Here is a 15,479-nt window from a genome sequence, read left to right on the forward strand (position 1 = left end):
CCTCCCCAGTCGCCGGTGCCGAACATGACGTTCACAGCCGCCGACTGCCGGGGGGTAACGTTCCCTCATGAGGACCCGTTGGTGATCATCGCCACGGTGGCCAACCACGACGTCAGCAAAGTTCTAATTGACGGTGGTAGCGGAGCAAATATTTTGTTCCGAAAGGCCTATAATCAAATCAAGCTGAAGCCTAAGCACCTCACGCCGGTATCCTACCCAGTATCTGGATTCAATGGGGCTTCAACTTATCCTGATGGGAAGGTTCTGCTTCCTGTCACCATCGGCTGCGATGAGGCAGCTAGGAACGTCATGAATGAATTTTTGGTCATCGACGCTCCTTCAGTGTACAACGTGATCTTGGGGAGACCCATAATTTACGAGAACCAAGGGGTCATCTCAACATATCATCAGCTGATGATCTACGTTTCAGACGCCGGCTTCCCCGAAAGGATCCAGGGCAGCCAAAAGGAGGCCCGAAGGTGCAACTACCTCAAGCCATCCACTAGTCGTCCAGATGACGACGATGAGGATGAGGAGGAGAAAGAAAAAGAAAGAGAGCCGAGTACAAAAAAGCTGAAAGGTTTAAGTGCTTCGGCCCAAGGTTCTGTGCCCAAAGAAAAAGGGCCAGAAAAAGAAAGGGCTAGCTCTTCATCTTAGCCGAAAGACTCAGGGAGCCAGCCGAAGAAGAAAAAGTCTGGGACGCCTGCTGACAAGACAGCAGACCAGATTGTGAAGAGTCCAGCCCATCAACAATGGACCTGGATCGGCAGACTGAAACGGTTGAGTTGACCGAAGGAGACGCTGAGAAGTGTGTAACAATCGGGATGGACCTTGATCCGAGCACCCGTTGTGAACTTATTCAACTCCTTCGGGACAACAGAGATGTGTTTGCTTTCTCGGCAGCTGATATGTCTGGGATAAGTCCAGACCTCATCTCCCATAAGCTTAACGTCGACCCAACGTGTCGGTCAGTTAAGCAAAAGAAGCGGAACTATTCCGCAAATAAGAACCGAGACATCGCAGCCGAGGTCAAAAAGTTACTAGATGCAGGCTTCATCGAGCCTTGTCAATATCCAGAATGGCTGGCAAATGTGGTGATGGTTCAGAAGGCCAATGGTACCTGGATAATGTACGTTGACTTCACGGACCTAAATAAGGCTTGTCCGAAGGACTTCTATCCCTTGCCGAGGATCGATCAGCTAGTCGACTCGACAAGTGGCCATGCCTTGCTTAGTTTCATGTAGGGGTGAAACAAATTCGGTTTAAAACCGAACCAAACCGAATAAGAAATTTGGTTTGGGTTTTTTTTGAAGTGGTTCGGTTTCGGTTTTTTTTTAAAAAAAACATTCGGTGTGTGGTTCGGTTTCGGTTTGCAAAATTAAAAACCGAACAAAACCGAACCACACCGAAATATAGGCCCAAACTAAAAAAAAACCCTAGCCAAACATATTTTTACCCTCAGTATATATAGGAAAAAACCCTAATCCCCCTCTCATTTCTCTGAGTTTCCCCTCTCTCTCCTCTTCTCCGCCCTCTCTCTCCCCTTCTCAGTCTCACTCTCTCTCCTTTCGTCTACATCTCTTCTTTCTTCCACCCTATCTCCACTTTCACTCCCATCTCCTCTTTTCCTCACCAGCCCGCATCACCATCAACTAAGGTTTTGAGGTTTTTCGAACTCCATAAGGGCATAAACTATGGTTTCTCATTTCGTACAACATCAATTAAAGGGTTTTCATGTCAAATTCGACCATGAAAACTCTAGATCTAGAGTTTTCGTGGTCGAATTTGATCTTTAAAACCCAAAATCGACGTTTTTTGGTGGAATGTGAGGACGTGAGGTAGTTCTCTTTTTATTTCGTTTAATTTAATTTGTTTAAGTTTTGTTTTTCTACATTATTTTTATGGTGGTTTGGATTGAATTGTGATTTGTGGTGGGTGCGTAATTGCGGATCTAGGCTAGGGGTGTGGTTTTGTTTGGTTCGGTTTTGATTGGTGTGGTTTGGTTCGGTTATTTTTGCTAAATTTGATGTTTATTATCCTGGATAGGAAAATTCGGTGCGGTTTAGTTTTTTATTTAGAAAACCAAAATTTAGGTGGTTTGGTTTGGTTCGGTTTCAAAATTAAAGTGGTGCGGTGTGGTTTCCAAAATTTAGAAACCGAAATATGGTGGTTCGGTTTCGGTTTGGGAAAAAAACCAAACTGAAAACCGAACTTTCACCCCTAGTTTCATGGACGCATTCTCGGGGTATCACCAGATCTTCATGCACCCCGACGACCGATCAAAGACGGCATTCGTCACGAACGCCGGGGTGTACAATTATAAAAGGATGCCCTTCGGATTGAAAAATGCGGGGGCAACTTATCAAAGGCTGGTGGATCAAGTTTTTGCCGATCAAAAGGGCCGAAACATGGAAGTTTATGTCGACGATTCAATCGTCAAAAGCAAAAAATCTGAAGACCATGTTAAGGACCTGGCTGAAACCTTCGCCACCTTAAGAAAGCATCAAATGAAGCTGAATCCAAAGAAGTGTGTCTTCGGCGTGAAGTCAGGGAAATTCCTTGGGTTCATGGTCAGCAAGAGGGGGATTGATGCTAATCCCTCCAAAGTCAAAGCAGCGCTCGATCTTCCTGAGCCGAAAACAAAGAGGGATGTTCAGCGGCTCACCGGAAGAATGGCAGCCCTCTTTTGGTTCATTTCCAGAGCTTCGGACAAGGGGTTACCTTTCTTCAAAGCCCTGAAACTCCTAAAAACAAAAGAGCTCATTTGGGAAGAAGAGCAAAAAGAAGCTTTCAAGCAGCTTCGGGAGCATTTGGCTCAACTCCCAACACTGGCTAGCCCAACAAAGGGAGAAACTTTGTATCTGTACGTGGCCGTCAGCCCAGCCACCATCAGTGCAGTGTTGCTGAAGGAAGAAAATAAAATTCAGCAACCGGTCTACTTCGTCAGTCACACTCTGACGGATGCCGAGACTCGCTACCCTCTACTCGAGAAAGTCGCCTTTGCAGTAGTGGTAGCTGCTCGGAGGCTGAGGCCCTATTTTGATTGTCATCAGATAGTGGTCTTAACTGATCAGCCGCTGGAAAAGGTTCTCGGCAAAGTTGAAAAATCTGGTAGGCTGGCCAAGTGGGCTTTTGAGCTCACCGAATTTAGCATCAGCTATCAGCCGAGAGCAGCCATCAAGGCTCAAGCTCTAGCGGACTTCTTGGACGAATGCTTGTACCAAGAGACGCTGGACGATGAGAAGAAAACCTGGACCGTGTTTACGGATAGATCCTCCACCGTAAATGGTTCGGGGGCAGGGGTAGTGATAACCTCTCCCGAAGGCAAATCCTTTGAGTATGCACTAAAATTTTCTTTCAAGGCTTCGAACAACGAAGCTGAATATGAGGCAGCAGTCGCTGGCCTAAAGCTATGCATCTCCCTGGAAGCCGAACATGTCTGCCTGAAGACAGACTCTCAGTTAGTTGCCTATCAGATCGGTGGCAGTTACGAGGCCAAAGAACCCTCCATGATAGCCTATCTTGCCAAGATCAAATCAGTCATTGCAAAGCTGAGAACTTTTGAAGTTCAGCTGATCCCAAGGGGTCAGAATGCTCAAGCCGACGCACTCTCCAAACTTGCCAGTTCAACTCTCACTGAACTGAACAGATCTGTATTTGTGGAAGTGCGCCGAGAAAGAAGTGTCGACGAAGCACCTGAAGTGTGCTGCGCTGACCCAGAGCCCAGCTGGATGGATCCCATCCTAACTTTCAAGCTTCGGGGAGAAATTCCCGAAGATAGAATTTTGGCCTCCAAACTGAAGAGAACCAGCTCAAGGTTCATCGTCTTTGGAGGGGAGCTCCTGAAAAAATCCTTCTCAGCCCCATTGCTGAAATGCGTGGGACCAACAGATGCAGATTACATCCTTCGGGAGATTCACCTCGGCATCTGTGGGAACCACATCAGGGGAAGAACCTTAGCCCACAAGGCATTGAGGGCCGGATATTACTGGCCCACCATGATCTCAGATGCTAAGAAACTGGTCCGAAAATGTGAAAAATGTCAAAAATTTGCACCAGTCATCCATCAGCCAGCTAGAAACCTTCAGCCGATCCTTAATCCACTCCCATTTGCCCAATGGGGGCTGGATATTTTGGGACCCTTTCCGGATGCACCTTACCAAAAAAGATGGCTAATAGTCGGCATCAACTATTTCAGCAAATGGATTGAGGCTGAAGCAGCTTCGAATATCACAGAGCAAACTGTCAGGAAATTTATCTGGCAGAACATTATTACCCGCTTCGGTATTCCGAAGGTTTTTGTCTTCGATCATGGGAGGCAATTTGATAATTTACCGCTGAGGCGATACACAGATCAGTTCGGCATTAAATTGGCATATTCAGCAGTGTGTCATCCACAAAGTAATGGCCAAGCTGAAGCTGCAAATAAACAAATCCTCAACGCTTTGAAGAAAAGGGTTGAAGATCAAAAGTCCAAGTGGATAGAGGAGCTCCCAGGAACCCTCTGGTCGCTTCGGACGACTGAAAAGGAGGCAACGGGCTATTCACCTTTTGAGCTGGTGTATGGTGCCGAAGCCGTTCTTCTAGTGGAAATCGGCTCTGAAAGTTTACGAGTGCACCACTTCTCGGCTGAGAATGAGCAACTTATGAAGGAATCTCTCGATTTCCTCGATGAAGTAAGGGACTCAGCCCGAGACAGAAGGGCTGCTTATAAGCAGAGAATCAGCAAATTTTACAACCGAAGGGTCCAGGCAAGGCCTCTCAAAATTGGAGACCTTGTCCTTCGGAATGCTGCTGCAGTTCAGAAAGGCCGAATCCATGGGAAACTCTCAGCTGCATGGGAGGGACCCTATGAAATCTATGATGAGCTTCAGCCAGGGACATAACGACTTCGTCAGTTAGATGGAACTGAGCTGAAAAATCACTGGAATGCTGGTGTACTTAAGAAATATCATGTGTAAACCCGTCGGGGCAGAACAATCTTTGTAAGTACATTTTGAATCATTAATGAAAGGTCTCAGAGCCACCATTTCTATAATTATTTGCAACTTTTTATTCTTTCAAATTTTCTTTATTCTATCTACTCTTTAAGGGTTTTCATTCAGCCTCGTCTGAAACCTTCGCCTTCGGGAAACTGGGTTTCAGATTGCTGACAAACTCGTCTTTTTAAAGAACTCTGGTCTTTCAGCTGAAGTCAAACTTCAGTAAGACTTGTTCTCCAAAGACATGAGTCCATGGACAAGTCTGGGATATTGCCTTAACTGAGCTTCGTATCCCAGAAAGCTATTATCTGAAACATTGCCTTCAGTTGGCCTTGTGTTTCAGATATCCATTTTTAAAGATAGACAAAAAATCAAGGATAACAGCAACTGTTAGAAATTTTTTATTCAGCTCCGTCTGAAAGTCAAAGAAACAAAGCCCAACTCAGCAATCCAAAGACGAGTCTTCAGATTTCTGGGGGGAGGAAGGAGGCACTATTAGTGCAAGTTATCTTCAAGCCAAAAGCTTCGTACTTAGCAAAATTTTTGTGAAATTTCTCAAGTTCAGAAACAGTAAAGCATTCAGAATGAGACAAAGCAGTTGAAGAAAAAGCATCGGATTAATGAGAGTAAGGCTCAGAAAGTGAGCTACAAGTTCAAATGTTCAAAGAGCATAACAAAGCATCGGCAGCCGCCCACGAGCGGAAAATTACAGCTGTCGAGGTACATACAAAAACAAGAAAGCAGTTTGTACATCAAGGGAAGCTGAAGCAAAAAACAAGGAAAAAAATTCAGAAAGCAGCAAGTCTAAAGTTAAGCGCACGATGAACCGCAAGATTTTGAAGACGACTGCCCGAGTTCCTATGCTTCAACCTGAGGATCAGACTGACCAGCATTACTAGGTCCCATGGTGGCATCAGTCCCAACAGCAGAAGAAGCAGGCTTTGCACTCTGCTGAGCCTCTCTTTCCCTTCGTTCAGCCTCCAACTCTTCTCTTTCAGCTTCTTCTTCGGCTTCTTCAGCCGCAAGGATTTCAGCTTCGATTGGAGTTGCATACTTCATGTGAGGGTCTTCGGGGTCCTGGATCCATTCAGCACATTTGGACCAGTCCAGCTTCGGCTCCGCATGTAGGCAGACTCTTCGGCACACTCTGAACCCGTTTCTGAAACCCATTTCATACTCTTCTTGGGTGTAGATACGGACCTTGAGTAGAGCTTCGGCATCAGCCAACTTCTTCTTTGTCTCCTCTAAGTCTTCCTTGGATTTCTTCAGCTCATCAGCGAGCTTGGAGGAGGAATCTTTCTGCTTGTTCAGCTCCTGCTGAACTTGGGAAGCTTCAGCCTGAGTCTGGGTCAGTTCATCTTTTTTGGCCCTCAGCTGATCCTCAACCTCTTGGAGCTTAGCTCTCTGAGCTTCAGCAGCAGTAGCAGCCGCTGAGAGTCGGACATTTTGAGCTTGGATCACCTCTTCAGCAGCCATTCTACTGACTTCAAGAGCTTCCAGTTTTTGTTGCACTTCAGCTTGTGCAGCAGCTCCTTCTCGGGCTCGGCTCTCAATGGCAGCCTTGAACTTGGAGATGTCCACTCCCATGTGCTCCTGAAGGAATTTCTCCCCTTCTATCAGCGGGGGAAAAACTTCCTTTTCCATAGCAGCGCAGAAGGTCTGAAGGGCCTCAGCAGCTTTTTTCTCATACTCTTCACCCTTCTGCTGCTTCTCTTCCGCCGCTGCTTGCTTCAGTTTTGCAAGTTTCAGCTCCTCCTCTGCCACTTTCTTGTCGTACTCAGCGGCTTCTACCCTATCTTGTGGGGTATCTATCAGCTCTACAGTGAGAGTCTGATTGTGCACAAACTGGAAACAGAGGCACAAGTCAGTAAAAAAAAAAAAAAAAAAAAAAAAAAAAAAAAAAAAAAAAAAAAATTGGAACTGAAGAGCTGAATTGAAAAAGAGATAAAGGCAAGGAAGGAGATTTACCTGCATCATCAGCAGTTGGTTAGACCTTGCCGGGTCTGGAACTGATCTGCTGGATTCGCCCATCCCAGCAGTGGCCTTCAGCGACCAAATCCTCGCCCTATCTACTTCGGACATACCAGCAAAATTGCCGAAGTAGGCTGCAGCACCTTCTCGGTTCTGGCCCCATATAAGGTCCCAAATGTATCTGGAATTGGCATTCGGGGGGCCGAGAAACCCATTTCTCCAGACTGCAGCGTCTGGAAATAAGGAAAAGATGACGATGGAGCTTCCTGAGTCTTAGGTGGCTCAGCTTCCTCCTTCTCAGCAGAGTCAATTATTATGACCTCTTCCTCTTCTTCAGGTGTGAGGACGAAAGCCTCAACCTCTCTGGCAATATCAGCTGTGAAACCCTCAACATCGGGCTTCACAACATCTTCAGCATTGTGCTCGACAGCACTCTCTTGAACCTCCTCTTGGACCCTTCCCTTAGGATCGGGAGTTTTCTGATCCACCTCCATCTCAGGAGGTGTTGAAGGGGTCTTCGGTGGTGACTGAGGGGGTGGCTGGGGAACCCTCGGCGATCCACCGCCTTCCTCAGGTTCCCTTATTTCGATGCCGACGGTCCTCGGCCTCGTCTGGAAGTCGTGGGGGCCGATGATGGCCATCCTTTGTCTTCTTTTGTGAAGAGGCTGCTTGTCCATGTCCGACTCTTCGGATTCTTCTTGTATTTGATCTTCGGGGCGAACAGGGGCTTTCCCTTCTCTTTTCCCTTTGCTCTCTTCAGACTGCAAAGGACAGGGGGGCAGAAAGGATGTAAATAAAAAAAAAAAAGAGAAGAGAAGCTGAAAAGCTAAGACTAAAAACTCACCGAGGTTTCCAGCAAAGCCTCGTCTTCTTCAGCTGCCCTGGCCGCTGCTTCTTCAGCAGCCCTGGAGGACCCTTCTCCTCCTTCACAAGCTTCAACAATCCGTGCAACCTCTTCGGCTGTACGGGCAGCTTCAACTTCTTCGTCTAACAACTGAAACCAGGGATCCCTCTTCTTCCACCAGGGCTTCTGCTTCTGATATAGAGCAACAGCCTCAATTTGGAAATGGGAATGATCTAGATGAACTTCCCTGTGCTTCGAATCGGTGATAGAAGGGGCCCGGTCAATTACAACTCTTTCGCGGTTGACGCCGAGACGATTGTAGTTAATGCCGACGTTGGTCTCGTCCCGCTCTAAAAAAAAAGAAAGAAAGAACAAAGATTAGTTCAGCAAAGAGAGGAGGCCGGATCGGCTCAGCAGAAAAGTGCGAAGCAAAATCAGAAAAAGAAATAAATAAAAGGCCTCGGCCCCACCCGAAGAAGCTTACCATCCCTAAACTTTCGGCTGAGGCCGACAGCTGCTAACATGTTCTCTTGGAAGACGTAATGCGTATCTGGGAGCCAAGTCTCCGGGATATGCTTCATTCGGCCGCTGCCCCCACGGTTCGGCAGCTTGCCGAAGATATTCTGTTGATTAAGGTTCAGATCTGGGCCGTTATCTTCGGGGGGACCTAAGCTTCCCATTTCGGGATCAGGCTCAGCAAGATACCTGGGAGCGCTGAAGACGTAAGGGTGGTCCGGGTCCGTGGGCGCTCTGACCCAAATCCATTGACCCCTCCAGTCCTTGTCTGAAGAGTCGTTCGGCCACATGGTTAGGTACTGGGGCCGGGACTCAATCCGGTACCACCCAGGACCATGATCTCCGTGCCCACTTTGAGTGTTTGGCACTAGCCGATGGAGCTTCTTGAAGCAGTGTAGGTTCGGCACATATCTGAAGAACTTACAAACCCACAAGTATGTCATCACCCTTCGGATGCTGACAGGAGTTAGCTGACACAAGGAGACATTATAGTGGATCAGCAAGTCTCGGACGAATACGTCCAAAGGGAACCTCAGCCCATACTGAAGTTGTCTTGTGTACACCCCCACATACCCCGGGGGTGGACGATGGATTCTATCGGATGCCACAGGCATTCGGCACCAATACCCATCAGCTTCAAGGATGCCGTAATGCAATTCAATCTGCTCGGCAAACCGATATTCTTCGGCATTTCCTACCCACCATGAGTAGGGGCGGTTCTTTATCATGGCCGAAGCTACTTCGGCATCCTCCCACTCTGTAAATCCAGGGAGGATATCCCAAAGGATGGCGGGAACTTCTTCGTCCCGCCCAGAAACGCTTGGGCCCTCCGTTCCCTCAGGAGGCGCCGAGGAAATTGGAGTCGCCCTGATCCCTTCAGCAGGATCAGACCCCACTCTTTGTCCATTCCATGTCCCAGTCCTGTTCCTAGGATCGGGATTCTGCCTTGCTCTTCTTGGAGCACGGGCCCTTCCTCTAACTCCTCTCACCATGGTTGAGTTTCGAAGAAGAAGTCGAAAAAAAAAAGAAAGGGGAAAAGAGTTCAAATTCGAAGAAAAATAAACCAAAATCAAAGGAAATTACCTTAATCCGAAGCGGAATTTGCCGATCTATGAGCTGGTAGTGACGAATTTCAGTTTCTAAGCTTAATACTCGGGGAATTTGCGAAGTTTTGACGCGGGTTCTTGGGTTTTCTCGAGAATTCTGGGTTTGTGTCGGTGAAGAAGTGAGGAGAGATGATGCGCCTCTTTGATTATAACTCCAGAAATGGGAATTCTGGGAGTCCGCGCTTTAATTTCTCTTAAACACCCCACTAAGTAACCGTTAAACACACGTTCCCACGATTAACCTCCCATTATCCGTCCAACTTCCATAATTATCCAACCAGCCGCCGTTATTTCATTAATTGCGGTTTAAATTCAAATTTTTTGGGTTAATTTAATCATTTACTTCCCTCCATTTTCTGATTAATCAAACCCGACCCGTCATACTTCCAAGTCGGGTCTGGGGGGCAAGTTGTTTGGGTCCAATTTAGTCCAATTGGGCCAATCCATCAAATGATCCAATTAAAAGCCCAAGGTCAAGGTTCAACTCTTCGATTGTGCTAAAGTCAAGGTCAGTCCACAGAGCAAGTCAATTGGGCCAAGGCCCACTTCTCCCATATGTGTAAAGGTATAAAAGCCATCAATATCACATTTGTAAGACATATACACAAAGCCTCAAGCAATTAATTCTCTTGCATAGCTTTCTATCTCTACACATTGTACTGAATTTAGCATCGGAGGGGCCTTCCTCGGTAACCCCCCGAGGCTAGTTTACGTGTGTCTGCTGTGCAGGAAACCCTCGGCCCAACATCATTTGGACCGAGCTCAGTCTTCATCCACTACCTTGGACCTTCGGCAAGGTCCCATTGTTTTCACCCGAAACACCTAGATCATCAAATTATCAATTTACATAAGCAGGCAATCAACCAAATTAAGCAATTCTATATCCCATTTTAAAAAAGAAAAAATGGGTAATGCTTGATTTAAGTAGCAAATTCTTGTATGAAAGATTTCTTAACAATTTCTTCAAAATAATTAATTTCAGGCTGTAGAATTCTGTAATTTTATTATCTCATAAAATTCTTAAAATTACAAACTCAAACAACTTCTAATCTCAAATTATTTTAATACAGTAGTAATTGAACTCATATGAAAACAGAAACTGAATAAGAAAAATCATAAAAGTACAAGGAAATGCAATTAAATAAAGAAGAAATTACGGGAACTGTAAGACTTACATTTCATTGAAACTTGAAAGTTCCTAAAAGTGCAGAAAATAAAAATAATGTGGTCAAAGGACAAAAGCTGGTGTTATTGGACTGAGATCCGGTTAGTTTGTGTACAGTACAGTATCTGATGTGGATCTGTCTCTACATATCTACAATATTGCCACACGATTCACGTTTTTGTTTTTTTTTTTTGTTTTTTTCAAGAGAGCCATAAGGACGAGAATGAGAATCACTATTATGATTCACGTCAATTTATTTTAGACTACTAATATTAGGGCCACTATATTAAGGTCTTATTTGACAATTGGTTATTGGTTCCTAGCGATTTAATTTGGCTGGTTTGACTAGTCGTTAACATTGTTGTTTGTACGGGCGGTTGATTATTGGTTGTATCTAAATGTGTTTGGTAAATCAATTGTTAGTTGTTGGCTGTAAATGACCTGTAAAATTGTGTTGATATTCTTGGGTCAAGTCCAGTATTTTGAGGAAATAATTTAGATATACGAGTTGTGTTTAATGGTACTCAACTCCATCTATCTTCTCATTTTAGTTGACTTTATTAATTATCGGTAAAGGCTATCTTATTTCATATGCTATATATGATTGCACAAGATATAATAATTATATAATCAATTATTGGTACATGCGATATCTTGGATCATTACTTATCAGTTATCACTACAATATGAGACTTACATTTAGGAGATCAATTTATAACTAAATTAATTGATATATGATCTTAATTTTAAGTAATTTGTTGGGTCATTACTTCATTACTTACGATATGAGACTTACGTATACGATATTAATTTATTACTAAATTAATTAATATTAATATACAATCTTAATTTTAAGTACTTTGATATTTTGATAGTATTACAACACGGCTTGAGATAAATATATAATTTTATTAACAAAATAATTGTATGATGAATAACTAGAAGTAAGGTTTTATTAGAGGTTGTTACTAATCTATCACTTTTTTTTTTAATTTTATTGTAGTAGTTGATGCATGCTTTCCGAATAATATGTCGTTAACAACAATGCATACTTTAACAGGCACACATAATCCAACAAAATAAAGGTTGCATAATATTGACTCTTGGTGTTATTACTCAAAATTATACACTAATTAACTCAGATACGAGGGAATATTTCCATGCGCTTATTGTCATGCGATATTTGATTTGTATTTGTAACTTTTTTTTTTTTGACAATCGTATTTGTAACTTAAAATATATTGATGATCAAATGTGTGCATTATATTTAAGATCTAACAAAATGCAAAGAAGAATTTTCATAAAACAATGTAGTTGTAACATAATTAAGTAGATATTTAATTAAAGAGTCAAAGTTTACTCATTTCTTTTGATGTATTAAAATCAAAAGATTTAAAACATTAGCATTTTATTTGTTGTTAAGACGTGCGAATCGATTAACCAACTTAATGCATGTTCCCACGAGGACCATGACGCAGCAAGTGATTACACAAATACAAATTATTAGAATTTACAACAATCACGTATTCACGTACCAATAAAAAACACAAATTAAACAACTTGCATCTTCACAAATCACAATTATCATGATTTTGTAACATTATAAAAACCAGCATTATTTATTCTACAAAATTAAACTTCTAAACAAAAAAATATAATGGAAGGCCTAAACAACCACAATAATGAACAACACCCTAGAGTGGTAGTAGTAATGGTGCCAACACCAGCACAAGGCCATCTAAACCAACTCCTCCACCTCTCTCACCTCATCACCACCTACGGAATCCCGGTCCATTACGCCGGCTCCACCACCCACAATCGCCAAGCGAAGGTCCGAATCCAAGGTTGGGACCCCAAAACTCTAACAAAAATCCAATTTCATGACTTCCATCTCCCTCTTTATAACCCATCCCCTCCAAACATTGACCTCAATGACACTAGCTCTTTCCCTCAACACCTCGTACCCCTTTTCGAGGCCTCGACTCATCTCCGCCACCCTGTGTCTCAACTCCTACAACAACTCTCGAAAGATTTCGACAGAGTCGTAGTCATACATGACATTATCATGGCTTATGTAATACAAGATGTTAAACATCTCCCAAATGCGGAACTCTACACTTTCAACCCTATATCCGCCTTTGCAACATTCCTACAAACTTGGGGAACCATACCAGAAGAGCATAAGCCGTTTCGGCTACATTCGAGTGATGTTCCGGATCATGTACCTAAAGATGAATACATGTTTATGTCACCAGAAATGATGGAGTTTATAGGTAAACAGTTTAAGCTCTTGGGGCTGAAGTCGGGTTGGATCTACAACACGTCGAGAGTGATCGAGGGAAGGTATGTTGAATTAATAGAGACTTTACATTCGATGAAGGAAGATGTAAAGCATTTTGCCTTAGGACCTTTTAATCCGGTGGAAATCGAAACAAAAGGCGTCGAAAATAGACATTCTTCCTTAGAATGGTTGGATAAACAAGTGAAAAACTCGGTGATTTACGTGTCTTTTGGTTCGACAGTGTCAATGAAGGATGATCAGATTGATGAGCTAGCAAAAGGGTTGGAAAAATCTGGTGTAAAGTTCATATGGGTGCTAAGAGGGGCCGATCCGAACGATGTTTTTAAGGATGGTGATGAAGTTATAAGGCCTAATCTTTTAGAAGGGTATGAAGAAAGAGTTAAAGGTAGGGGAATGGTGGTTAGAGATTGGGCGCCGCAGCTAGAAATCTTGGCTCATTCATCAGTTGGCGGGTTCATGAGTCATTGTGGTTGGAATTCATGTATGGAAAGTATTAGTATGGGTGTGCCAATTGCGGCCTGGCCTATGCACTCGGATCAACCAAGGAATGCGGTTTTGATAAGCGAGGTGCTAAGAATTGGTTTGGTGGTGAGGAAATGGTCACGCGGTAGTGAGCTTGTGATGTCGAGTACGATAGAGAATGTAGTGAAAACATTGATGACTTCGGAGAAAGGAAAAGAGATGAAGGAAAGGGCTGCAAAATTAAGTGAAGAAGTTAAAGGATCAGTTGCTAAAAGTGGTGTTTCTTGTTTAGAAAGGGATGTTTTCATAGCATATATTACCCGATGATACCAACTCTTTTTAATCAATCTCACTACAAAGAGAACAATTAATGAGTCGGGTTTAAGTCGGGTCATTTTAAATTAAATTCAAAACAAGTTAATTTTTCATGTATTTCAGTTTGGGTCTTTTTGAGGCCGAGTTTGATTCAATTTTACAATATACTATTTCATGTCAATTCAAAGGTCAAATTAAAACGGAAACGATTATTAGTTATAAGAACGTTGAATTTTCAATTTGGGATTTGATATGGTTTTGTATGATACTGTGTTGAGCTGGTTAATTGCACATTGAATTAAAACAACTTGAATTATTTGTGTAAGTGCAAAGTAAATTTATGTATCATTCACAAGTAGTATTGATGTGATTGATTATTTCTAAATCATAAAATGTACATTTACATTTAAATTTATATTATTTGAATCATTCAACAGCTAGTGATTTGTTAATATAAGCCTAACAATAATAATAATTATAGGTCCCTTAGTCTCTAAAATAAAATAAAGTAACAAAAATCATTTCGTCAGGAATTGATGGAGCTGAAATTTCATTGTAATACTTGTTCTACATCTCTAATTGATTTTCATATCAAAAGATATTTTGGCATATGGGAGGAAAGGAATATTAATTTAAAAGTTAGACTATAATTTAAATCATAAAACACAATCAATCTCATTATTGTATTAAAAAATATTCAGATAAGTCATTATCTCAAATACATACCCGGCTGTGGCTCCGTGGCTTAAGGATCCACAATCAAAACTTAATAAAAAAAATATATTGCTATTAAATGGGGAATATATACTTGGCATATGACTAAATCATCAAAATGTTATTATTGAAATGAGCTTGAATCTAATTTGACATTTATACATGAACAAAGTATAATCATGAATATGTTTAATTCTCTATCAGGAATGACTAACGTAACGTAACATAGCAAACACAACTACACAAGCATCATTGAATTTTTTATGATATTTTTTATGATACTAAATTGACAGGAAACTAATTAAGTAGAGTTCTTTAATATCGACATCAATGATGAAATGAGCTTGAATCTAATTTGACATTTATACATGAACAAAGTATAATCAAGAATATGTTTAAAACTCTATCAGGAATGACTAACGTAACGTAACAAAGCAAACACAACTACACAAGGATCATTGAATTTTTTATGATATTTTTTATGATACTAAATTGACAGGAAACTAATTAAGTAGAGTTCTTTAATATCGACATCAATGATGAAATGAGCTTGAATCTAATTTGACATTTATACATGAACAAAGTATAATCAAGAATATGTTTAAAACTCTATCAGGAATGACTAACGTAACGTAACAAAGCAAACACAACTACACAAGGATCATTGAATTTTTTATGATATTTTTTATGATACTAAATTGACAGGAAACTAATTAAGTAGACTTCTTTAATATCGACATCAATGAAAATCGAACATAGAAATTTGATTAAGTGATTAGTTCATGTTGCACATTTTAGTCAAAAACAGTTAAAACACCAAGCTATTGCATATAGTTTTTTGAAGTCCGTAGTAATTTAGTTTGATTAGTTATTAGAGAATTGCTAAATACCGCCAACATTTTTTATCAAACCGCCAACAAAAGTGATGAAGGGACAAAACTACCCTTACTCATCCTCACTTTGCTTTCTCTCTCTTAAGTGCATCAATCCTCAAACTCCACCGTCAACCACCACAAAAGCATCCATCATTGCCACCATCACTCACGCCTCCACAACCACCACCATGCCACCATGACCACAACCACCACCATCACTGCCCGCA

General features: G+C 42.1%; 1 protein-coding gene and 1 long non-coding RNA gene across 4 annotated transcripts in view; one reads left to right on the plus strand and one right to left on the minus strand.

Moving 5' to 3' along the window:
- LOC145632269 (uncharacterized) overlaps positions 1–10,609 on the minus strand; it is a 30,000-nt gene extending 19,391 nt beyond the window's left edge. For all 3 annotated transcript variants that reach the window (XR_014112542.1, XR_014112543.1, XR_014112541.1), the window contains exon 1: positions 10,595–10,609. This is a non-coding gene — a long non-coding RNA (uncharacterized LOC145632269). The remainder of the gene's footprint in view (positions 1–10,594) is intronic.
- A 1,902-nt stretch (positions 10,610–12,511) lies between these two features.
- LOC145631019 (zeatin O-glucosyltransferase-like) lies at positions 12,512–13,961 on the plus strand. The gene has a single exon (XM_081683127.1). The coding sequence runs from the start codon at positions 12,650–12,652 to the stop codon at positions 13,673–13,675; it is 1,026 nt and encodes a 341-aa protein (XP_081539253.1). The 5' UTR covers positions 12,512–12,649; the 3' UTR covers positions 13,676–13,961.
- The last annotated feature ends 1,518 nt before the right edge of the window (positions 13,962–15,479 follow it).

Source organism: Chenopodium album, chromosome 5, assembly GCF_948465745.1.
Source record: "Chenopodium album chromosome 5, dcCheAlbu1.1, whole genome shotgun sequence".
In the NCBI taxonomy this organism is placed as follows: domain Eukaryota; kingdom Viridiplantae; phylum Streptophyta; class Magnoliopsida; order Caryophyllales; family Amaranthaceae; genus Chenopodium; species Chenopodium album.

Coding starts and splice junctions, on each gene's coding strand:
- LOC145631019 (XM_081683127.1), top strand. CDS start 12,650: ATGGCTTATGTAATACAAGATGTTAAACATCTCCCAAATGCGGAACTC.